The sequence below is a fragment of the Aspergillus multicolor genome (assembly GCF_047715735.1).
Source record: "Aspergillus multicolor strain CBS 133.54 unplaced genomic scaffold BDW74scaffold_15, whole genome shotgun sequence".
Taxonomy (NCBI): Eukaryota; Fungi; Ascomycota; class Eurotiomycetes; order Eurotiales; family Aspergillaceae; genus Aspergillus; species Aspergillus multicolor.
The window spans coordinates 171,708-195,393 of record NW_027395966.1 but is presented as its reverse complement, the minus strand read 5'-3'; the positions used below and the strand labels follow the sequence as shown (position 1 = coordinate 195,393).

At 54.8% G+C, this 23,686-nt stretch overlaps 8 protein-coding genes across 8 annotated transcripts; 4 read left to right on the top strand and 4 right to left on the bottom strand.

Moving 5' to 3' along the window:
• Positions 1-478: 478 nt before the first annotated feature.
• BDW74DRAFT_168367 (pleiotropic drug resistance family ABC transporter) lies at positions 479-5,378 on the bottom strand (the record flags this gene model as incomplete). The annotated part of the gene is made up of 9 exons (XM_073726810.1): positions 479-893; positions 968-2,057; positions 2,124-2,436; positions 2,501-3,430; positions 3,495-3,738; positions 3,804-4,147; positions 4,193-4,644; positions 4,690-4,772; positions 4,822-5,378. 9 exons carry the CDS (start codon positions 5,376-5,378, stop codon positions 479-481), a joined length of 4,428 nt encoding a protein of 1,475 aa, XP_073583035.1.
• A 581-nt stretch (positions 5,379-5,959) lies between these two features.
• Positions 5,960-8,014, top strand: BDW74DRAFT_178893 (Zn(II)2Cys6 transcription factor; the record flags this gene model as incomplete). Its single annotated transcript, XM_073729310.1, has 6 exons — positions 5,960-5,995; positions 6,055-6,394; positions 6,444-6,904; positions 6,969-7,120; positions 7,168-7,713; positions 7,774-8,014. The coding sequence occupies 6 exons, from the start codon at positions 5,960-5,962 to the stop codon at positions 8,012-8,014; spliced, it is 1,776 nt and encodes a 591-aa protein (XP_073583034.1).
• Positions 8,015-8,056: 42 nt separating this feature from the next.
• On the bottom strand, positions 8,057-8,965 carry BDW74DRAFT_185630 (RTA1 domain-containing protein; the record flags this gene model as incomplete). The annotated part of the gene is made up of 2 exons (XM_073731073.1): positions 8,057-8,736; positions 8,794-8,965. The coding sequence occupies 2 exons, from the start codon at positions 8,963-8,965 to the stop codon at positions 8,057-8,059; spliced, it is 852 nt and encodes a 283-aa protein (XP_073583033.1).
• Positions 8,966-9,406: 441 nt separating this feature from the next.
• On the top strand, positions 9,407-10,709 carry BDW74DRAFT_185628 (Zn(II)2Cys6 transcription factor domain-containing protein; the record flags this gene model as incomplete). Its single annotated transcript, XM_073731072.1, has 2 exons — positions 9,407-9,472; positions 9,534-10,709. 2 exons carry the CDS (start codon positions 9,407-9,409, stop codon positions 10,680-10,682), a joined length of 1,215 nt encoding a protein of 404 aa, XP_073583032.1. The 3' UTR covers positions 10,683-10,709.
• A 911-nt stretch (positions 10,710-11,620) lies between these two features.
• Positions 11,621-13,381, bottom strand: BDW74DRAFT_154598 (aspartic peptidase domain-containing protein). Its single transcript, XM_073724705.1, has one exon. The coding sequence runs from the start codon at positions 13,274-13,276 to the stop codon at positions 11,789-11,791; it is 1,488 nt and encodes a 495-aa protein (XP_073583031.1). The 5' UTR covers positions 13,277-13,381; the 3' UTR covers positions 11,621-11,788.
• Positions 13,382-16,295: 2,914 nt separating this feature from the next.
• On the top strand, positions 16,296-17,180 carry xanC (transcription factor xanC; the record flags this gene model as incomplete). The annotated part of the gene is made up of 3 exons (XM_073729309.1): positions 16,296-16,392; positions 16,475-16,933; positions 16,987-17,180. 3 exons carry the CDS (start codon positions 16,296-16,298, stop codon positions 17,178-17,180), a joined length of 750 nt encoding a protein of 249 aa, XP_073583030.1.
• Positions 17,181-17,407: 227 nt separating this feature from the next.
• BDW74DRAFT_29166 (cation:proton antiporter) lies at positions 17,408-19,652 on the top strand. Its single transcript, XM_073732434.1, has 2 exons — positions 17,408-18,699; positions 18,754-19,652. Exons 1-2 carry the CDS (start codon positions 17,635-17,637, stop codon positions 19,492-19,494), a joined length of 1,806 nt encoding a protein of 601 aa, XP_073583029.1. The 5' UTR covers positions 17,408-17,634; the 3' UTR covers positions 19,495-19,652.
• A 145-nt stretch (positions 19,653-19,797) lies between these two features.
• Positions 19,798-21,941, bottom strand: BDW74DRAFT_29150 (putative oxalate decarboxylase). The gene is made up of 7 exons (XM_073732433.1): positions 21,520-21,941; positions 21,365-21,470; positions 21,147-21,318; positions 21,033-21,100; positions 20,865-20,985; positions 20,308-20,812; positions 19,798-20,252 (listed from the first exon to the last, which is right to left on the bottom strand). Exons 1-7 carry the CDS (start codon positions 21,827-21,829, stop codon positions 20,101-20,103), a joined length of 1,434 nt encoding a protein of 477 aa, XP_073583028.1. The 5' UTR covers positions 21,830-21,941; the 3' UTR covers positions 19,798-20,100.
• Between the last annotated feature and the right edge of the window lie 1,745 nt (positions 21,942-23,686).

Sequence of the window (23,686 nt, the reverse complement as noted above, 5' to 3'; positions counted from 1 at the left end):
TACCATAGAAAGTATCGGGTAATACCCGAGAAGATCTTGATGACCAACCCTGGAAATCTCCCGTTCTTGCCGAACATTGAAGATCGGGGATATATCTAGGTGGGCATGGAAACCAAACCTAGCAAAAGAGGCTTCGAAGAATCTATTAAGCAATCTAGTCTATATGCATATATATATATGTACCTAAACCCTAAACAAGAGCAGGGGAGAGAACGGTATAAAAACCCCTACAGAAAAGAACCCTCACCAACACCAACATATATCTGGCGAAGGAGGAATCGAAACAAAACCATAGCACATGCACCAATCCTTTCCCCTCAACCTCTCCAGCTTTCACAGACCCATAACCTGAACGGAGAACAGGGATGGACCGAATCGTCCACCCTCCATCCTGCCCTGCATGGTCTGGGATGCCACAACCTGATTCAATAGACATTCTATCTGGAATCCTCAGGAGAAAGAAACCCTAACCCTAACCCTAAGCCTTCCTCTTGCTCCCCTTCGGACACCTAGCGAGCCAATAAATCCCAATCGCAGCAACAATATTAAACGCAATATACACCCACATGAGTCCGAAATTTCGCCACGCATCACCCCAGTAACTATTCACAGACGCAAGGAAGTCATCCGTCTTCGCCATAGCACAGTACGCGCACGCAGCCGTGTCATTGGGGTTCTGAATCGCTCCTCCTGCAGCGCTAACAAAGGGTCCTAGGTACTGCTCGCATGTTTGGCCGGACGGCGGGTCAACCTGCAGCGTCTCGATCGTGTCGCAGGTGACGGTTGTCCCGGAGATGGCGGTGGAGAGCATGCCCGAGACTAAATACGTGAAGGGGCTGCTTCGATACATGAAGATCCAGAAATGAGGCATCTTTTGGGGGGTTGCGACGACACTGGAGTGTTGTTAGTTGGGGTTATCTTGTGGAAGGGGGAGGGGTGGAGGGAGATGCAACGGGGGGAAACGTACCCGCAGAACAGCAACAACAGCGAGAAAATCAAGTTCGCGAGGTTTCCGCCCGTCTCGGCGTTTTCGACACCCGCGATGATCATGTGCGCAAAGGTGGATGTGAACCATAAGAATGCGAGCAGGAAGAGGAACATCAGGCCGCCACGCTCGTGGACGGCGTCTGTGGGCTCGGCATTTCTGTACAAACCGACGGGATAGTACCAGCAGAAGAACATGAGAATTGCGACGAGGAGATTCCAGGGGAGTTCGACGAGGATGTTGCTTGCCATGAACACGCGCCAGGAGTACATCTTGCTTGGGCGCTCGCGGACTTCGTAGATTGCTCTCTGCGTCACGAAATTCGGCATAATCTGCTGCACCAGGTTTCCGAAGATCGTCATAAGCATAAAGATACTGAACATTTGGTTCTGCAGGCCCTGCTGGGTATTCTTTGCGTGAAAGAAGGAGAAGCCGTTGTACAAGGCAGTCAGAATAGACAAGATGATCTTGGAGTAGATGTACGAGGGCGTCCGCCAGTACTGGGAGAATACGCGCAGCATGCACTCCTTCATCTGGACCATGGTCGGGGCAGCGAATTCCTTGTATTCGGCGGGCGCGGCTTCGGACTTGGGTTTGACGGAGAGCGTGCTCTTGAGCTCTTCGAGATGATCGACGACAGCCTGTTTCTCAGAACTGCCATTCCACACAGCCGGCCAGTCGATGTCTGAGTGACTACCTGGTGCTGCGCCAATAACGTCGAGCATCCACTCCGCGGGATTCTCGCCATCTGTGATAGCGTGTCCGCCATTGCGCTCAAAGTAGGAGGTTAAGATGGAGCTATTTTCGCCGACTTCGCCAAAGTATACGGTGCGGCCACCCTTGGCAAGGAAGAGGAGGCGGTCGAAGCGCTGGAAAAGCATGGCTGAGGGCTGGTGGATTGTGCAGAGGATGGCTTGACCGTGTTTGGTGAGGGTTTCGATGAGATCTAGAATCGACCAGGAGGTTTGACTGTCTAGGCCGGAGGTGGGTTCGTCAAGGAACAGGAGGAGTTGAGGGCGGGCGACTAGTTCGACGGCGATTGTGAGGCGTTTGCGTTGCTCAACGTTTAGGCCTGGTTATCAAGTCAGAACTGTATTGCGGTTTTGGATGGAGGACGGGGGTTGACTGAGTGACATACCAACACCGGGAACTCCAACCACCGCATCGGCGTAGGTCTGCATGCCCAACAACTCAAGGACTTCATCGACATACGCCAGCTTTTCTTCCCTCGAATAGTGAGCCGGTTGTCTGAGAAGAGCACTAAACTGCAACGCTTCGCGGACAGTCGAAGTCGGCAAATGAACATCTTGCTGCTGGACATAGCCCGTCTTGCGCTGGAACGAGTCATCACGGGGGAGGCCGTCAACGAGGACTTCACCAGTGACCACGCCCATGGTGACACGAGTCGCCAGAACATCGAGTAGCGTCGTCTTTCCGGCTCCGGAGACACCCTATATTCGTCAGTGACTTGTTGTCCAGGGTCCAGTTACGAGTTAGGGCTACAAGGAAACGTACCATCAACGCGGTTGCTGTGCCAGGTTTTACCCATCCATTGACGTGATCGAGGATCCGACGATGCTCGCCCTTGATAGTAATATCATAGCACAGATCCTTCCACTGGAAGATAGCCTCCTGGCGCTGGATCTGCGCGCCGCTAGCATTAGGATCACTCTCGTTTGTAGGGGCAGCAGTCGACGCCTCAGGATCATTGACCATCTTGGGCTGGTGGCCTCGTCGGAAAACCAGGACTTCACCCTTGGACATGGCCTCGGTGATATACTCGGTCGCAATGAGGTATACGCACATGAAGAAGACCATGAAAGCGAAGATAATGCCGACATTCCGCCAGAGGTGCGAATTGTAGTACTCGTACGAAGTAGCAAGGTAGGCGTCTCCATTGATAAACCGCGAGCCAGGAACAGCCGAGACAGTTCCACAGATCTGGTTCTCCAGGCTGACGTTCTCATACCCTGCACCGGAAGGGATGAAGCCGCTCTCTGCGCAGGGGAAGTCGCGGTGTCGGAACTCGTTCACCATGAAGCCTTCGAAGGCGTAGGCGATCGGGTTGATGTAGTTCATCCAGCGGGACCAGCCGAGCATGTCTCTTGTTGGGATGATGAAGCCGGTGTAGATGACTAGGCCAAGGATGAGCAGGGCTGCTGGGACCAGGGCCTGAGATAGTGTGCGGGAGGTAGCGCCAAAGGTACGGAACACCATGGACATGGTCAGCGTTGTGATGATGGAGTAGAACCAAAAGGTGAAGTATGCGCCTGGTTCCCGCCGGAGGTTGGAGAGAAAGTACAGCGGCAGGTTGAAGGTCACACTGTTGGTAATTTTGTAGGGAATGTCCGTGAGCATGGAGGCAATTGCTTCCGCGAAGGGGTGATAGAAGGCGTAGCGCGCCTGCTTTTCGACGATTGGGCGTTGGGCGTACAAAGTTAAGATCTGTTGGTAGTTAGCTTTCACCGGTCCTGGAAACGGAGTAACTAGGAAAGAGGTGTTGCCATACTTCCAAAGCACTACTGAACGCGCTCAGCAAAACAGCGTAGAAGAGCAAAACACCGCGAGAGTAGAAACTAGAGGTATCACCGGGCAAGTTATAGAAGACACTGCCGATAATCAAGGAGATGATGAAGTTGCCAATGAGTGCAGAAGTGGTCAAAGAGGCGTCCCCTTTGAGGCGTTGGAAGCCACGGTGCAGGCAGAGCATGACTTGTTCGTAGATCGAGAGGGTGTAGGGAGAGCCGGCACGTCTGGAACGGATACGGTCAGCGGACCTACTTCAAGACTTACGTGGAATGGAGAATAGGATACTCACTGTTGCTTAGACTGCATCAACCGACGAGCTTCACTGAATTGAGTAGCAGCCTCGCCGCCGACGGGATACTCCTGGTCGAAGGCTTCGATTTCCCGCAGCAGGCGAGCACACTCAGGGCTATTGCGCCAACGCTGGGCAAATTCGGCCGGTGTACGGGGGACCTTGTCTTCGTAGCCAGGTTGCACACGACGTTCGCTAGGGCTGGTCAAGGAGGTCAAGAAATCCGCCGTTGTTTGACGAGGTGGGCAGACAAAGCCCATGTCCGTGAAGAACTGCCTCGCCTCGCTGGTCTTACCAAAGTAGATCTGTTGTCCTTCATAGAGAACAACCACTTTGTCAAACACCTGCTCTTGTTAGCCCTGTCGTAAAAACTAGGGCGGTTGCCTTACATCGTACGCGCTCTGCGACGCCTGATAGATGGCCACGCAAGCGGTAGTGCCAGCGTACTTGCTCATGAGGGACAGGTTCTTGCAGAACTCAAGCGCGTTGGCACTATCGAGACCGCGGGTACTGTTATCCCAGCACTGCAAGGGAGCACCGCTGAGAATGGCTTCGGCAATGCTGACTCGCTTGCGCTCACCTCCACTGACTCCACGCACAAAGTCGTTGCCAACGCGGGTGTTGAAGGTATGGCGCAGGCCTAGCATGGTCATGACCACGTCGCGAACATGGCAGGCGTAGTCGTTGCGGCTGAGGCCAGCAAAGCGCGTACGGGGAGCTCTCGCTTTGGCGGCGAAAGTGAGGGTGTCGCCGACCGATAGCTGGGGGAAGTGAACGTCGGTTTCGGCGTTGAAGATGGCCTCGCCTCGGAAGCGTTTGCGCATGTCGTCAGCAGAGATTCCTGATGGACATTAGAGCCGTTCAACAATCGGAGGCACGGACATACCTTGGTAGTTCATATAGGTGTCGTTGGCTGTCTGGATACCGTTCATCTCTCCGGCGATAGTCTTGAGGAACGTCGTACATCCACTGAAAGGCGTCAGCAAGGTACTGGAAAGCATGGCCATGGGCAACTCACGAGCCGGGTCGACCGAGGACCAGCAGCATCTCGCCGCTGCGGACCAGACCGTTGAAGTCATGGAGAATCTGCACCTTCTGCAGGCCAGACTTGGTGAGCTTCCTGAACAGTCCACCAACACTCAGGACCGCATTGAAGACATCCTTCTGGTAGTCTGTCGGGCTTCCGAATCCATGGACTCGCAGGTTCTTGAACGCAACGCCTGCAGTCCGCTGACGGAACCGGTCGGGATCGCTGGCCTGCGCTGCTAGCAAGGACCGAATCCAATCCTTGACACGGAACGAGGGGCTGTCGGGGTTCAACGAAGACTCTTTGTTTTCTTCGAAGAACGGGTTCGTCGCATTCTTGACTGAAAAGTGGGTGGAGCGGCGGGTGAGTTGGCGTGCCATTTCCTCGATTTCATCCTCCAGCTGGCTCTCAGGAATTTCCTGGAGGTCGACATCGCGGGCGTCGGTCTTGGTCATGCTGGATGCTGTGTCGTCAAAGGTGTTGCCGGCCGTATGGTCCAGGTGGGACTGGTCCTTTTCGCTGGGGGGAATGCCCCCAAAGACCGACATTGTGCTGGTGCCTTGCAGTAAGATAGCAGGGGACCGTCTGTCAATGGGGAGTATCCTGGAAAGCGAACGTCGAAGCTGGCAGAAGACAAAAATGAATGTTGATCTGTAATGAAAAAGCCCAGATAACGGGGCGGAGCCAGGAGATCCGAACCTGCAGCAGACGGCTCAGTATACACGTTTGCTGTCATTCTCAGAGGATTTGCGGTATCATACAGCTCGGTAGGCGTATTGGCCGGCGTTTTGTCGGGCGAGTGAGGCCCACTGGGGGATTTCCGAGTGGCTGACGATAAAGCTTGCCCTCATCCATTGGCCAGGAGGGCTTTGGTACCTGAAACCAGCGGTAATACGGCCGGAAGCCCAGGGGTCCGGTGTGTAAACTGAGTCTGCCTGATATCGGTATCGTTGCTGAATGGCTGTCTCTTCTCCACCGACAACGCTCCTGAGCCTCAGACTCGCTCAGCCTTTGCATCCCCTACAGCTTTGCTTTTGACACTTCGTCCCTAGGAGAGCTTGTTTCCCCGCGGGTTGGTTGTACGCGTACTCCGTACCGAATAATAGGGCCGCTCTCTAAACCCTAAGCCATGGAGTCCGGGAGGATCAACAAGCGGACAGCCAAGGTGCGACCCTGCGCCACGAGTCATAGTCTTCCCGTGCCTGGACTGACATGAATCATCAGGCCTGCCAGTCGTGCCGCCGACGGAAGGTGCGGTGTCACATGGAGGGCGGCGCTCCCTGCCGAGCCTGCCAGCGCCGCTCCTCCCCTTGCATCTTGGCTGCAGTTTCCGGACGGGCCATGGATGAGATGTCGTATTTAGACCCGTCTGAGACCGCTGATGTTTCGATAAAGGAGGGCTATCCTGCCTGGCTGCCAATGATGGGAGAAGCGGGATTCGGTCTAGCTCCCAACATCTCCGACCACACTCTATCATACGATGACTTCGTGGGGCAGGAGCAGCCTGACCCTCTTTCCTCGCTGCTGTGCTTCAATCTCCCTCGGTCGCATTTTGGTCAGCCTGGTCTGTTCTTCCTCGTCGCCTCCTTTCGCCATCCGTACTAAATTCCTAGGCTCCTCTCCCTTATCCATCTTCTCCTCGGCCGGCAAGCAATGGTTGCAGAATGCTGTTGGCGATGAGCCTCTCGACTGGGGTGTCTTGACCCCGTTGTTCCCATCTGATCCACCTAATCTCGATATGAACTACCCTCCCTTCCGTCGCCCGTTCATCCCCCTCCCACCCAAACAAGAAGCACGGCATCTCTTGTCCCTCTACTTCCAATCATTCAACACCTTTTGTCCCACCTTTGACGAACAGGAGTTTATGCTTCACTTTGAGCTAGAATATCCCACCCAACCAGAGCCTTCTGCAGGAAAATGGGCGTGTCTCAATGCCGCCCTTGCATTAGCAGCCTCGCTCAACCCAACATTCTCCGCTCAGGCAGGGTTGTTTTGGAAGAACGCCACAATGTCTTGGGGTGCATTCTTCACCGAAGCACCTAGCGTCTGCTCAGCACAGGCTCTGGTCGCTATGGTATGTTTACCTAGGTACCCACAATTGGCCCGCGTTGGGGAACTATATTCTCACATCACGTCAGGCTGTCTATTCATTAGGCACCTTCCAGAACCAACCTTGCAGCACACTGATCCCAATGGCCATTCGTACTCTGCATGGACTTCCTCCAGGCGAGACAGTTGGGCCAAAGCAGCTTGAGATTGTGTCAATGATCGCCCGTTCGATGGATATAGAGTATGTGCTTCAAGGCCCTGCCATGGTTCAATCTGACTCGTCTCTAGTCATGCGTTACAATCTGGAGCATCGCCAACCAACTTGAACAGTGGAGGTGTCTATCGGGCAATCCCCATCCAGGAATTAGGCCTAGAATCCCTCCATCCATTTGATTTCTACGACGCCTTCTGCGCTCTGACATGTCTGAAGGAAGACGTCTATCGCGGGCTCTACTCGGTCTCTGCCCAGGAAAAGACCGACTCAGAAGTACTCGCCAGAATAGGTGTGCTTGACGCTCGACTAGAGGGATGGAAGCATACCATCCCGGTGGAGTATCGTCCAGAGCACGCTTCCGCAGCCGAAGCCATCAAGCAGGGGTGCGTTCTGGTCATCTACCTGCACCTTAGCTACTATAACTGTCTCTTGGCCATACACCGTCGCGCCGCCCCTTTTACGGCTGGGTCGCTACGCTTGGATCCTTCCTACAAGATCAGCAATGCGCTCCGCTCGTCAAATCCACGGACTCTGGTATCGTCTCGGCTCTGTGCTGAGGCATCGCGCGCTTCGCTAAAGCTCGCCAAGTTCATCCCTGTGGGGAGTCAGTTGGTTTGTGGGTGAGTCTACTTAACATATCAGTGGACCCAGTAGAATCGGCAATATGCTAACATAAACAGGATGATGATCTCTTACGTTGTCTTCGCACTGAAGCTCTTGGTCATTCTCATTGTACATGATCCAAGAGGCCCCCGAGTTCACTTGGATATCTTTTTGATTCGCAACTTGGAAGCCTTTCTATCGCAAATACCAATCAATGGCGGAGACAAGAGCACAACAAAACTGAGGGAATACTGTGAACAATACCGACAAATCGCCGAAAACGCCATCAAACAAGTCCTGATACAAAAGAAACAATAACTCCGTCTACCACCCGTTTAACAACCCAGTCCGAGCCCCCGTTTAGGCCTTGCTTTGCCCACTGTTCATGCTCAACAGCTGCGACCCAGCGACCTCCTGCCTGATACTCCCCGGATGCCACCTGCCCCAGATTGCCATCACCCCCAACATCAGGACCGCATCAAAGACGTACATTGGCCATTCGTTTGCCAGGAGGTATCCATCCTGGCCCATGGCGTACTCGATGACTCTGAACACCGACCGGACCATTATGAGCACGCTGACGGCATAGAGGGGATACAAATGGCTCTTCCAATCACCCCCTTGGCCTCCGTTCATACTCATGCTGGTACTAGTTGGGCATCGCTTCATTCTCTTCTCAAAGATTACGGACATGACCATGAAGAATCCAAACACGGCGATCTGGATCAGCAGACCAGCAATGACAATCCCCTTCGCGGTGCTGGCCATATCGCCGCCCATTGCCATCATGCCGGCGCCAGTGCCCTGAACCAGGAAGGAGACAACGTCGCCTGATACGAAGGTCTTGGTGACTCGAGTGATCTTGATTAGCGCGTATTTCTCTGCCCCGACACTGCGGATTAGTCGGGCAAGCACCATATAGACGGAGGCGGCAAAGAGAACGGGTCCAAGGAGGATAAAGACGCTTTGGATTGAGTAGGTGCCGATGTTGGCGGTATCGTTGGTGCAGGCTGCACGGCTGCCAAAGCCAATTACTTCAACTGTGGTCGCATCCTGGGTTAGCGGGGCAATGGACACTGAGGGAAGGGAATACATACAGAGTCCGCCAATGACGAAGGGAATACAGAAGCGAGCTCGAGCCTTCCACGCTTTCCAGGTATGGAAGAGGGTCGCAGCAAGGAAGAGAAGGAGGAAGATGACCGAGGCGGCTATGCTAGGGACATAGTGCCAGAGGTAGTAGCCACCTGCGAGGGGTTCGAGTTTTGCCATTATTGTGGGTTCAAAGTGAGGGTGTTGTTTGTTTTGACGTTGAAGAAAGCTGTGATCTGAGGGATACTTATAGATCTTCACTCTTCAGAGAATCGCATCTTGTCCGCATAGTGTCTCTATCTAGTATACGCGTATAGCGGGTGGAGCCTGCCTGCCTGAAGCGGCCCTGTTCTGTTAGCCATACATGAAGCTGTGAACTAGAGGCCCAGCTATTAGAACAGGGGTGCTACCCTGAAACGGTGGGGCAGCGGGTGGCCTGTGCATACGCGCATTCTCTCTCCTCCTCATTCGCCCCTGACAACGTTTTTCTCCGTCGTTCAAGCCCTTTTTCTCCCGGCTATTCTTAGCCTGCCGCCCCGGACATTCCTGCATAGGTAGGAGCCCAATACCTTTTTGCCTCCCACGTCCTGCCACAGAATACGCGTACCGGTCCTCGCAGTCATGGTTCGCCGCACGCACAAAAAATCTCGAAACGGCTGTCTCGAGTGTAAGCGGCGCCATGTCAAGGTGCTTACCCCCCCTCCTCCCTCTCTCATGCCTTGGCCGGACCCAGCTAACCACTAGTCAGTGCGACGAAAAACGCCCAATCTGCTCCAATTGCACTGCCTCAGAGCGCGTTTGCGGTTACGGCACTCGCTGGATCAACCAGACTCCCACTCCGATTCCAAAACTGTCAGCACCAGCCCCTGCGTCAAATCTCAGCGGGGCCAGCACTCCCACGCCTCCAGCGGTTGCATCCCCCTCGCTCTCGCCGGTAGCCACCAACATTGGCGTGGGCACGCCAACCCCTTCTCGTTCAGGCCTGTCTGATGAACCTGTCAACATGCTCCACGTCGAGCTCTTCCACAACCTCTACACCAGCACCTACCGCACCTTCGATCCCAATGGCTTTGTCCACTGGATGCCCGGCCTCGGCTCGCATGCCCTGGCCACCCCTTACCTCGTCAACGAGATGCTCGCCCTCAGCGCCCTGCACATGAGCACCCTGCACCCAACCAAGCGCGACTACTACCACTACCACGCCGCGCAGCTCCAAACCCACGCCCTCGCCATCTTCAAAGACTCCAACCCCCAAGTCACAGACGAGACCTGCGTCCCACTCTTCCTCTTCTCCTCCATCATGGGCATCCATATGCTCTGCGACACCCTTATCTACCGCGAAAACAACCACGACTTCGACTACTTCCTCGAACGCTTCACCCACTACCTCCGCCTACACCACGGCGTGCGCACCATCCTCCGCGAAGCATGGCCAGTCCTACTCGCGGCCGACAGCGTCGTAAAGCCAGCGCTGGACTTAGGGATGGAGCAGTATAAATATGACGGCAATCTCGACCCCTCCCTCAAGACCCTCTGGGCCCGCATCACCGCCGCAAAATTAGGGCCCCAGTTAATGGATCTTTACAGAGGCGCCGTTGAATCCCTGCAGGTCTGCACGAACGTCACGGACACCACCGATGAACCGCAGGCTGGGATTAATGGCGCCATTACCTGGCCCGTCCTGATCAAGGTCGAGTTTAGCGATGCGCTCTCGGCCCGACGCCCCGAGGCGTTGGTTATCCTGGCGCATTGGGCGGTCCTGCTGTGGAGGTATAGAGAGTCTTGGGTCTTTGGGGATTCCGGAGCGTATATCATTGAATCTGTCGCTGGATATTTGGGAAATGCGTGGTTGGATTGGTTGGAGGGGCCGGTGGAGGCATTACGCTCACAGTATTGATAGCAATAATACCCTTTCTCATTGGTTACTTACATTAGAAACTCTCCCGGGCAGCTCCTGCTATCTCTATGAAGGTTGCGCGAAGCAACCTCCATATACCATAGTTTGTCGGGCCCAGCTATCCCGACTCCCGAGATCTCCACCATGCGATAGGAACTCACGTCCTACGCCGGCGGTGGGGAGTCCAACTATATAGCAGAGAGCCCAGGGCCGATGATTCACTACTGTATAATTCCATTAGGTGCCAGGCCTATCTAAAGTCCTGACTCCCCCCTCCCGCTCTCCCCGGCCCGTCCACTCTTCTTCTCGTTTCTCCGCCCATCTATTTGGGTTACTACTCTCGATACAAAAGTCTATGGTCTTTTACGGGAGGATAGGTATAGTACCATAACCATCCCACACTCAATTTCGGACGGGAGCCTGGACTGGATTGCCGAAGTGGTAGATCCCATACTTCCACACCACATCAAGCCTTATCCATATATGGGTGAGGCCAGATGTCTTTCGTCGATTCCCTAGGTATGGATCCCGTTCAGCGTGCGGTACATTGCAAGCAAAACTCCAGATCTCCATCAACGATGTTGATTGTCGCCGTTGGGAAGGAAGGGTGGTTTAGTGGATGGGGCGCTGCTCGGGTTCTTTGCAGCTCCTGGGATACGTCGGAGGCGTCGGCTGGGCTGAGTCACTGGAGTGGGCATGCAGTCCTCGGAAGGAGTCCGGGGGGCAGAGTGTTTTTATCGCCGCTTAACTCCGATGAAGTCGGCATGAGCATCAACATTGATAGTATTTCTCCCCATCTATGAGTTCACGAGGAACAGTGCACGAGAAATCCTCCACGTTCAGTGTTTAGATACCGATCGAATTCACCGTCCGCACCGGAGAGGTGCTGAGCAGTATGGCGGATATAAGCGCTGAAGAATCGCCCGGAAGTGGCTAAACGCGAAACGAGATATATAAGTGTATTAATTTTGTATGTATCATTAGACATATCTCGTGCATCTTCATGCATCTTCATGCATATGCAGGTATGTACATGTACTCATGCTATTATTAAATACAATGCCTCAATAGACGGCCGTAAATGGGATAATGATAAAAGATGATGTTTAGAGCAGCAGTGCAACCGCAACACCAAAGACGGCGAGCAGCTTCCAAGCGCCCAGGACCTGGGTCAGGGAAGCGGCGTTAGTATCATCCTCGTCGTCAGAGTCCGAGCCTGAGCCTGAGCCGGATCCCGATCCAGATCCTGATCCTGAACCTGAACCAGAGCCAGAGCCAGAGCTCGACTCAGAGCTGCTGTCTCGTTCAGCAAAGCGCATCTCCGAGTTACCAAAGTCAAATACGGCGACGACGTCCTTGAGGAAGCTGGCACCCAGGATGTAGAGGTAAGCAGTCTCGGTCTCGCTGACCGGCTGCTCCATTCCACGGGTGATGGCCGACACACAGAACGTCTCGCCCATGATGTCCTCTCCTGCGTACAGAATGAGGTCCTTGGGGTTCAAGGTGAAGGTGGTACCGCCAACTTGAACAGCAAAGTCCGGAGCATCGGCATCGCAGTCGACGACGTACGCGCCCTGGGTCTCATCCCACGTCGCAGAGTCAAACGCCTTGTTGAAGCCATCGGCAACCGACTGAGGGACGTAGTTCATGGGGGCACCGGAGTCAACGATGGTCTGGTAGGAGGTCGAGTATTCACCGTCGTCGGCATAGGTGATCTTTTGGACAGTCATCGCCCAGTACGAGCGCACTTCGGTGCCGTTGGGCGCACGGAACTCAGCGTCCTTGTAGTACTCCGCTGGGACGGTCACGTAGTCGCCGGAGAGCTTGACGTCGGGGAGGCCACCGAGGACCATGACGCCTCCATCACCGGTCTCCTTGTTGTTGTCGAGGCGGTCGAGCGCAAGCGAGAAGTAAGGCTCGACGAGGCCGCGGCGGGCCATGCTTACGAACAGCGGGCTGTATGGTTCTGGGTTATCAAGGAAGTCGAGGTCCGTCGTGTCGTCCTCCAGCTCATCCTCTTCATCGGTAAGGGTGTCGGTGTCGGTATCGTTGCTGACCTCGTACGCCGACGTTATGATTGGGTATGCGAGGCCCAAAATTCCACTTGTTCCCAATCCCATAGCTGTCGACAGTGTCACCACTCCGAAGCGCTGATCTGTGACCTCGACTCCTCCGAGCGCAATATCTTCAAGGGCCATATCGCCGCTTGCGACTCCAGCTCCGTAGGCCGCCAGAAAGGTTTCGTTGGAAATGAGCTCGTAGGAATCGCTGTCTCCGGCGCTGTAGAGGTTGTCGCCAAAGTCGCATACGTCTTGGGAAGCTTCCACGAGGTCGCCGGTGTAGACACTCTGCCCAACGCACCGGAAGTCATCTTCGACGACAAAGGTGTCGCTGCTGCCGGTGTCAACGAGGAGGTCGAACGTCTTGCCGCCGATCTGGACGGGCGCGTTGAAGCGGGAACCATAAAGGGTCGCGGTCAGGTTGATTGTATGGGAGGTGGTGTTGCTGCTTTGGCGGATCTTCAGCAGGTCGCGGGGGATGTTGCGTGCGGCGACGGCGCAGGCCAGCAGAGAGCCTGCGAAGAGAGAGCGCATTTTGCTGGGTAGAGGGTCAGAGGGTGAGGAGACGGCGAAAAAAGAAAATAATCGGGAACGGCGGAGCTAAATAGTGGGAAGCTGCTCAGCCTGGCTAGGCAGAAACCCGAGCAAGAAACGGAGAGAGTCACAGGGCTCAGCGGAGCCACTCACAAGAGCCCCTCCTGGGTGGGGGCCAAAGCCCGATCGGGAGTCGATGAGGCTGTACAGAGCACAGTGTCACTGGGCAAACAGCGACAAACATGTTGACAGGAGTCAAAAAGAAGATGGGCATGATCAGCTGGGTACTTTCAAAGGTCTATTGATGTCAATCAAAGATCAAGACAGTTCTTGTGAAAGACAACAAGAAAGACCCCTTTGTGGAGCTCAGGGACCAGGGTTTTTGCTAGCGCCCGAATCAAGTTGATCAACACAGCCTCAGCCTGGGTTGGCCACCGGCTCTCGGCAATCTCGCTCTTCGGACTTTGCCAATTTTTGAATGATGACCGAGTCGTGACTGGTCGGTTCCATCGTTCAGCCGAATCTCGTGAATTGGATGATTATGAGGAAATCCGAAGAGAATCGGCGATGGAACTCCAGCTGAAGACGGGCGGGAGGACTTGAAATGGGTTGTCGGCTATTGGAAGGTCCGATATATATTTTGAGGCAACAACGGAAGGAGCGTCCCTCGTCGGTACTCTTCTCAGTAGCGAAGAACACCTCAACTTCTGAGGCTTTCGAAAAGATTCTCCCGACGAAAACATCTCAGAATCTCGAGAGTGAGAAGATGCAACTTGGCCTTGATTCTCAGCGTTTCGAGATGTGGTACAAGCCAATTTCGTCGGGGGCCGACTTATCGCATATCGCCCGGCATACCTGCTATATGGTGTAGTGACTCGGCTTCAGCAGCTCGGGGCCACCGAGGACTACACCTGAAGCTCTACGCGGTACTTATCTACTTTGCAGATTCAAGCTGATATTAGCTCTCTTGCAGCAGAGTCAAGAACCAAGCGATGGCGATATGCTTAACTCCTGCCGACGCAATCTTGCCAGAGCCCTCCCAATCATCGACCGTTTACCTACCTCGGCCTGGGCGGTTTGGGCATGCACGACCCTCTGGCCGGTGAGATATCCTCGTTACCTGATGTACATCGATGCAGGTAACCATCACGCGTATCGCAGGCTGGATGTGATTCGAATCCTGCGTTGTTGGTTTAGATACCTCCAGTCATATCGGTAAACCCCCGCCCGAGGCTTCAAACTATCCGTTTTTGAAACAGTTGACTAACATCAATACCAAGGGTTGGTGCTCAATTGCACGAGAATTCCAGCGTGAAGCCATTTGTGCTCCCGCGGTCCTTGGAGGTTCAAATCCCGAGTCGCTTACGTCTGCTTCTCATCGGTCAACGATAAGCCCAAGGATCCCATTGCGACGAGGCAAGACCGCAGGCGCTGTGCAACTCGGACGCGGATCTTATCGTCAAGAGCACTTCTTGACTGCCTCGCTTTGCCGCACGGGCCGCTACGCACTGGAGATAGCTTCATCGAGGAAGTACATCCCGCGGTGGCAATGGCCGGCCGAACAATACCCCCCGAGGGAACCCTCGGCGAGACGTTCGAGATCACTGGTGGGCGACAATGCTCCGCCCCTGCCCCCTCACCCAAAGCTCTCGCTGTATGAGCTCGTGGTCTAGACGACGATCAGAGTGCGACGACGGCCGGGGATCCCGGGTCGCTGTTGCGTTTCGGAGTCGGGACTCGTCCATTCGCCATCTCCCTGGTCCATAAGCTCCGCGATATGCGCCAGACGCCACAGTGTAGGCTCTCATGCAACACATCCAGACCCTCTTCTTTTCTCCTCTCGTTGTTGCCATACGCAAGCTCCACCAGTAGGAAGATTGCCGTGATTCAAAGGATTACCGCATCGTGCAACGAGAACTCTGTTGATCCCCACCTGGCTCTCCCCTGCACTTGAGAAAACTCAATTGCTCTGAGATCATTCCGCGTCTTACTAGAGTATGTGCAGAGTTTTTGAACCGGAGCAACTCTTCCATACTACGTCCACCCTCAAGGTCTAGACAATAGCCGGTTCGGGCGTCCGATGTCCCCGAGTCGTCGGGGTACACTAGACCCAAACCTCGAGGTGCGGTACCCCATCCCAGGTCCGCTGGGATACTCGGTGGCCGGATGGCATACACCAAGAGATGAGACGGCGCTGAGGGTGCAATCAGTCGGGGCAAACCGGCCACTCTGGAGACGGCTGCGGAAGGTTGTGTCGCCAGGGGAAACGATGCACGAGGTACTTTGTCCCGGAAGCTGGACCGGATTCCAGATTGACTTTGGTGGCGAGGAGGTTGCCTGAGAGGAGGGGAGGAGGTTATGCCTGTCCTTCTTTCACCCTGAACTTACGCTTTTGATGTCCCCACCCCCATTTCCACTCATTCTATATCGGGCGCTGTATTCTGACCAAAGATCATTCCAGCCCACGCTATAAACTCAACAATACTGCTACAACTGCACGCCTACCTTGATATACCACTCTGAACCGCGGTAAACAAAGATCTATACAACGACTGCAGCCTACAAGAATAGCGATGCACAATCCGCCTGGCATTGCAATCACGCCCGCCTCGCAGTCAGCATCGACCCTCTATGACCTCAATGGCTTATCTCTCGCAGTGACTGCATCAGCTAATCGATAACGCGTCGATCTAAACATAGCCGGGTCAAAACGCCGGGTGCGTCGTACAGCCCCCTCCACCACGACCTCCCTCCCAATCACCCACCCCTACCGCACATGGTTCATGAGCGAGGGAGGCACCGCATCTGCCTCCGGAGTTCTGGCCGTCGAATTGGAACTCGTCGTCCGTGAGTGACTTTATCTTGTCATACACCGGCGCCTTGCCTCGTCCAGACGAAGTACGGTACGGGTTATAAGTACATCGGATGTCCTTGCCTCAAAGTCCACTCCACAGACCTAGCCATCATCCCGTCCCGTCTTTCTTTTACCTGTACTCTGCGTTGTATATAGGCCGGCAACATGCCTGCGAAACACCACCTAGATGAAGACCAATTGTCGAAGCAGGACCCCACAGAGCGCCGGCGGTTACAGAACCGTCTGTCGCAGCGAAATCACCGTAAGCCCATCCCTCCCCCTTCATCACCTTGCTTCATCGATGCATCAGGGTATCGAAGTCAGCACTAACAACTATACCCCAGGACGAAAGATCCGCGACCGCATCGCTAAGCTCCAGGAGCGAGTTATTGCCAGCGAGCTTCGTGCCGCAGCGACGCTCCATGGCTGGCACTCGACCCCATGTATCCCCTACGAAGTGAAGCCCTCGCCCTCGTCGGCTTCGTCATCTCTCTCCCTATCGCCCGGCTCCTCGTCTTCCCCGCCGAATGAGCTCCAGCGCCAGCCTTCTTATCATTTTAGTCCAAATCCAATGCCACAGCTCCCTGTTTTGTCGACGACCGGGTACGATGACGCCGGGGCCGTCGGCTCCCTGCACACGAGCGGCACCTCGAGTCCCACAGAGCTGGTTTCACCGGATACTATTACGACGGGAGGGATAATGGGGCCTGGAGCAGGAGTCGGACAGGCCTATGGACTAGGGATTGATACGATGCAGCTGTGTGAGCAGTGGGGGTTCCAGGGGTCTGTTTATTTAGCTACGGGTATGTCGCACTTCACTTTGTTTGTGGCTGAGTATGGTGCTGATTAGTGGCAGAGTCATCCCTCCCTCAGATTCTGCAAACACTCGGTCCGACTTCGAACGCTATTATTCTCGTCCCAACTTCCTCATATCCGGTCAACAACACGGGAAGTACGATGGGGTATACGCATAGCCAGGGGCTCGATCTAAGCGGGTGTCAGTGTCAGACGATGGGTTGGATGAGCTGCCCGGTCCATACATTGGGATGAGAGACTGTGTACTACCTTTGAGACTGTATTTATGTGTAAGGAGTAGATTTCTGCATTTTTCCATGTTCACCTAGCATACAGGGCAGGCCTTGGCATCATCTCAATTGGGTTAGAGCTGTCATGTCTTGGCAGCGGACGCGGTCACATGATTCGTTGTCACTGCGCCAAGGCCCGGCTCGCTCTCTCTTTTCGTTCGGACCAGGTTCTTCTTCTTCCTCTCTTCCAAACATCGGCTCTTCAAGCTTCTAGGTTCATTCCTTTGTTTTATCTCGTATACAAGCTTTTCGTCCTGCTAGAAGCGAAACTACCACATTCTTTCTGATGGAGTCCGTTCTTGTCCCACCTCAACCAAGATCCCAGTCCCAAACACAACGACGGAGATTACCATATCAATAACCCCTCTCCCCTCACCATAACACCCCTCCACCTTACCACCAAACAAACAACCACAAGCATGGCGAATTCGTCCTCATTACCCTACCACGAGCCCCCAATCTCCACCCTCCTAAACCAGACCGGCCTCCTGCTGGCCTTAAACCTCATCAACACTCTCCTCGACAGACTCCTCTACTGCGGCCTCATCGGCCAACTCTTCATCGGCATCCTATGGGGTACCCCCGGCGCAGGGTGGCTCTCGCGCGATGTCGAGACTGTAATCCAGCAGCTCGGATATCTAGGTCTAATCATGCTAGTCTACGAAGGAGGCCTCTCGACGTCCCTCCCCTCGCTGCGCGCGAATCTAGCTCTTTCCGTCGCCGTCGCGTTGACTGGTATCGGCGTGCCAATGGCGCTATCTTTTGTGCTGATGCGTATGGTCGGCGCATCGCCTTTGCAGGCCTTTGCTGCGAGCGCGGCGCTCAGCGCGGCGCTCAGCGCGACGAGTCTCGGCACGACATTTACGATTCTCTCAACGACGGGCCTGATCCAGACGCGGCTGGGGACTGTCACGACGGCCGCGGCGATGCTGGATGATGTTGTGGGGTTGGTGATGGTGCAAATTATTTCGAATCTGGGCTCGAGTGGCGATGAGTTCTCTGCGGTTACGGTGGTTAGACCGTTGTTTGTGTCGCTTGGTTTTGGGGTTGGCGTTGTGCTTGTTTGTCGCTTCTTGCTTCGGCCTGTGATTTTGGGGATTCTTGGGCATAAAGAGAAGTTGCCGGCTTTTATGGGAACGAGGCAGTTTGCGTTTCTGGCTTATACGGCGCTTCTCGTGGGACTTGTGGCTGGTGCGACGTATGCGGGGACGTCGAGTCTTTTCGCGGCGTATCTTGCGGGTGTTGTTAGTGAGTGGGTTGGCGGATTGATTCAGGGGACGCTTGCGCCTATTCCTGCTCCGGCCACTGGGGCCGACTCGTCAGGCCACGAAGTTTCGTCGCAGCAGGTCTCGGCTGAGTCCGCTTCAATTCAAAGTCGAACATCTCAACCTCTCTCCCAAAAGGGAGAGGAGATCAGCGCGGTGCATATCTACGAAATCTACTGCCAAGCCCCCGTCAACCGGATCCTGATCCCCATGTTCTTCGTAAGAGCCATCCATCCTCTACTGTGCGCATTCACTAACAACCAACTCGGGCAGGCGTCAATCGGCTTCGCCATCCCAATCACCGAGATGTTCGAAGGGGGCGTTGTGTGGCGAGGCTTCGTGTACGCTGTTCTCATGACGTTCGGGAAGATGTGTACGGGGCTCTGGCTCGTCCGGTTTTCGCCGAGTTCTGGTCTGGCGAATTTTGTTCGGATTCTCAAGACGCCCCTGGCATATGTATCGTCTTGTATCCGCCGACCGAACAAGGCCGGGAATGAGAAGGAGAAAGGTTCTAATAGAGCCGTGCAAAGCGAGCGAACGGGAGCGAGGGAGAAGATACTGCAGAACGACAGCAGTACTGGTCCCCAGACAACCTCTGGCCCCACGACCTCTGGAGACACCCAGGAAAAACCCCCCAACATACCTCGAGAAGTAACCAACGCTTCAAGAGATACATCAGAACCGGTGCGCCAACCCTCCGTCTCCTCCCTCCCGCCCAAACCAAAATCCCTCTACCCCGCCTCAATACTGGCACTGGCAATGGTCGCCCGTGGCGAAATCGGCTACCTTATCGCATCGCTCGCGGAGTCGAACGGGATCTTCGGACAGAGCTCAGATTTGCAAAGCGGTGGTTCGTCCGAGACATACCTAATCGTCGTCTGGGCAATCTCGCTATGCACGCTTATCGGACCGATTTGCGTTGGAACCCTAGTGAGAAGGGTTAAGAACCTGCAGAAGCTGCGTGCTGAGAGGGAGAGTGGTGGAGCTGATCCGTTGGGCGTTTGGGGGATCTGAGATTTCCATTCAATCCATGGTAATGCAAAGCAGGCTACCAGACCCAGACGCTCCTGGCTCCCCCCGATCTCCCAACACTCATCATTTGGCCCGCCGTCGTCTTTACCGACGCAGACAGAATCTATTACTTCGGCCTCCCGGATACCCAAACTCGTTGTTGCCAACCCCCGGACTCGTCACATTTGATTCGCCATTCGACCCCTTATAGTCACTGAATATAAAGCTCATTTCGCATTCGCTCTCCGCTTTCTATTGCCGAGCTTTAACTTGGACCCAGACTTCTATTGGACCCTGTAGGTTTACGGGCGGTACGCGATGCCCAGTAAAGCGCTCAGGGATACCAGTTCATGCTCTCGGTCCCCCAAGCTACGACGTACACAGCCCGTGATTCGGTCAGAATGGACGAGCAAATCCCGTGAAAAAAACATATACTGTTCCCATTTCATTAAACATCACTCGTCTGGAAACGTTTTCGCGACTGAAAAATTAAAAGAGCAAGACATAAGTACCCAGCAAAAGCGATCCATGATTCCATATACGCGTCAAGTTCCCGTTTCGTCATCAACACCGCACATTACTGCCACTCTACCTCTCCTTGACCATTTCTCAAGACTGTGTATCGTTGCCAAGGTTCGTCGGCGCCGCAACGACAAACTGCTTCTCGGAGTTGAGGTGGTTGAGCGCGCTCTCGGGCAGTTTTAGGGTGTCGCCGACGATCTGTTTATCGGTTGAGCCAAGCCACTGGCCCAGCGAAATATCTGTACGAACACTGTTAGCTTGACGCGCGGGAAGCCCAAACTTGGAAAAGCATACCGCTGAAATGATCCGCCTGCAGCACCTCAAGCAGAACAAGATCCTCATCGCCCGTGTTCTCAATATAGTGAGAGTGGCTCATGGGGAAGTACCCGACATCACCAGGGTGGAAGTCGAACGTCGTCGCGGTGGAAGGGGCCTCGATGAGCGTCGCGCGACCATATCCACGGATGAAGAAACTCCACTCGTCGGAGGTCGGGTGCCAGTGGATCTCGCGCATGGCGCCGGGCTTCACGGTCACGATGGCGGCGGCGAAGTTGCTTGCTGCTGGGAAGTTCTGTGGGTCAACGATCTTGACGCTTCCACCGGGGACGATGTGCGCCGGCTGCTCGGAGAAGTGGTAGCTGTAGGTGAGATCGTGCTCGATGGGTCCTTCGGCAGTGGACTTGTTTTGGGCGGCGATGTCGGTCGGGGCGGGGGTTCCGGGGAAGATGAACAGCTCGCCGTCGGGGATGTTGTCAAAGGCTGAGATTGGGAGGTCGAAGTTCTTGCTAAGGACGGATTTCTGGACGGAAATTAGTTTGTCATGGGGACCTAGAGGAGGAGAGGCAACGTACAGGGTTGTGCGCGAAGATCTCGGAGGCAAGAAAGGTGTTGTCTTCGGAGAAGGAGCCGTCGTCGAAGACGAGGAGGAACTCGACGCCGACGTCGAGGGCTTGAATCGAGTGCGGGACGCCCCTACTTCGTCAGTACGCTTGTCAATCGGACAGTTGGGATGGACTCACGGAGGGAAGAACCAGACATCGCCCTCTGTCACGTCGTCGATAAAGGTCTCGCCGTCTTCATTCACAGCCTACTCAATTAGACAAGGCCCCAAAGGTATGTGGGGGAGAGCCTACCTGAATTCTGCACGACCCGTTGAGCACAAGACTCCACTCGCCGGCCTCATGCCAATGTAGCTCGCGGTATCCGTGGGCTTCGAGACGCATGTCGACACCAGCCATTTTCGTTGCACCTGGCATCACCTGCACATTCTCCTGTCGGGACCATCCTGCGCCGTCTAGACCGAGCCTACTTGGTGTTAGCAAAGACCACCATGGTAGAACTCGGCACGTACTTGGCTTTGCTGAGAGACATCGGCCAGTTCGCGTTGATTGTCTGGCCATGGTCCGTTCCGGGAGGAGCTAGTTTGTCACTGTTCTGGCGATCGAGTTCCGGGTTCCCTATCATTGTGAGCTCGGAAGAAGATGGGCGATCAACGACATTGCTTACGAGGACCGGGATCAGTTCCTCCCTTGGTTCCGCGGATCGGCTGCGGGTTCTCCACGTTCGTGAAGTCCAGGTATACTCCAAGATCCGCATCCTCCTTCTGACCAGTGGCCAATGTATAGACAATGTTCTCCGTGGTCTGTTCCGTCAGCTTGTTATTGGGCGAGTAGCCAAGCAGTTCCTTCGAGCCGTGCAGAGGAGGGTTCGAGTCCGTCCCCTGTCGCTTAGAGACAACGGGAGCGCGAGGGAAGGTCGGCGCTGCCTGAATTAAAGGCAAGAGTGCAAGAAGCGAAATGGCGAGTGTGGACTTCATCGTGGGCAATCGGATGCGTGATGTGGTGTGCTGTGCTCGTATTTGCTGTCCTGTCGATCGGATGAAGAGGTGGGCGCTCCTACCGAGCTTTATATACTGCTTCTGCCGGACGAGGGGAAGTCTGGCATCGGCCCCTCCGTCCTCTTTACCGTCTTTCAGCTGCAACCCTCCAGGTCCCCGTGAGGAGAAATCGGGCTAAGCTGACCCGACTGTGACCTCGGGATGCTAGCTATTACCGAATTGGTATCGATGCGGGGGCGTCCTGCGTCTCCAGAGCTGACAATGCCTCCCTCCTGTGGAATCAAGGACGTGATCCTGATCCTGAGCTGTGGAGATGGTCATCATCATCGTCATGATCGTTCAGTTGAAAGATTGGAACTGGGCAGATCGGTCCTCGCGTCCGAAGGGTTCGGAACAGGCAGCACAGAGACAAAGAATGGGTCACAATACAATCCAAGCTTCGGCCAAGAAAGTCAAGATTCGACTTGGCTCTATAGTGGACCAGCCTTTGTCCCTTTGACTTCGGATCGGACGGCAGGTTCCTTGGGAAACGATTGTCTCCCCTCACGCGGAGGAACATCCCGTCGTAGGTTGCACTGCAGACAACCCCTGTCATGACGGCCGCTGCAGGATTAGACGAGCCCTCTTATAGGAGGAATATACTCCCCGCAGACAGGGCTCCCCTCACGGAGATTTCTATTGTTAAATGAGGTCATTGTCAAGTTTCAACGGTTCTGCAGCTAAGATGCCGGTCATATCTTGAAGTGATGAAAATAGCAGCGCTGACCGTCTGGATTGCTGTGATTCGACGAGTTGAGGATGAAAAATCGCGCACAGCTAGTAGATAGGACGATGTAATTGACAATACTCCACGGGTACAGGGCGTTCCGCGCACTCTGAAAGGCTGGACCGTCGTCTCCCCAATTTTGATATCGAGCTGGGTCCCACTCTAGGCAGCTAGATTCCTCAGGCTGCGACAGGCCAATGGCTGGCCTTGCTTCGTAGGGCTGAGTGCGAGCGTTGGGAGGTTCTGCAGGATCCAGCCCTGTGCTGACGATCATAATGACTCCAATTCGAAATCAAGGCATTAAGATGGAGACTGACTCTTGAGACTCGATGGGTGCGGGGTGAGGACTGTCCTCTTTCAAATCCGACCGACCCAGGGCCCCTCGCGCCTTCCTCAAGTTCAGCCCGCGCCCGGCCTCATGCGTCCTCTTCTGCCACAACTTTCCTCTTTCACTCTGCGCCGCGAGACATTCGATCAGATGGTCTCGAGGCCAAGCGTGGCGCCGACTGTGGCGATATTCGATGGCCCGACTCGGTCGGCGTGCCAGATGACCTCGAGAAGACCTGTCTAGAAGCCCTGAATCACACAACACGGTCGGAGATGCGCGCGAATCGCGCGGTGGCTGTCCTTGAGCCAGAGATATCACCGTTATCGCAGAACAATCCGGGTTATGGCCGACTCGCAGACTGTCGATTGTCCTACCTGCACGAATCATGCTATGTCACGTGCCCGCCCTTAACAATCCCTCTGTGTAAGCCCTAACGCAACCGCAACAAAAAGTCGGCCGCCCACAAGCCGGAAATCGGCAGCTCGGGCTTCTCTCCTCCTAAGCTTCCAGCGCTATACCCTTTACAGCAATCCGAGACAAGCACGGAGTTGCCGAAAGGGGCGGGAGGTGGACTGACCGAGGCTGAGACCGAGATGGCGGTGGCCCGGCTGGCGGTCAGGTGGACAGAGAGTCAAGCGGTGATTGGTGCCCTGGACAGTTGTAACGGGAAAGAAATTGTTTAGATCCACCGCAACCGGGCTTGATTGGCTGACTCCGGCTAATTTTGGGCTGATTCTCTGAA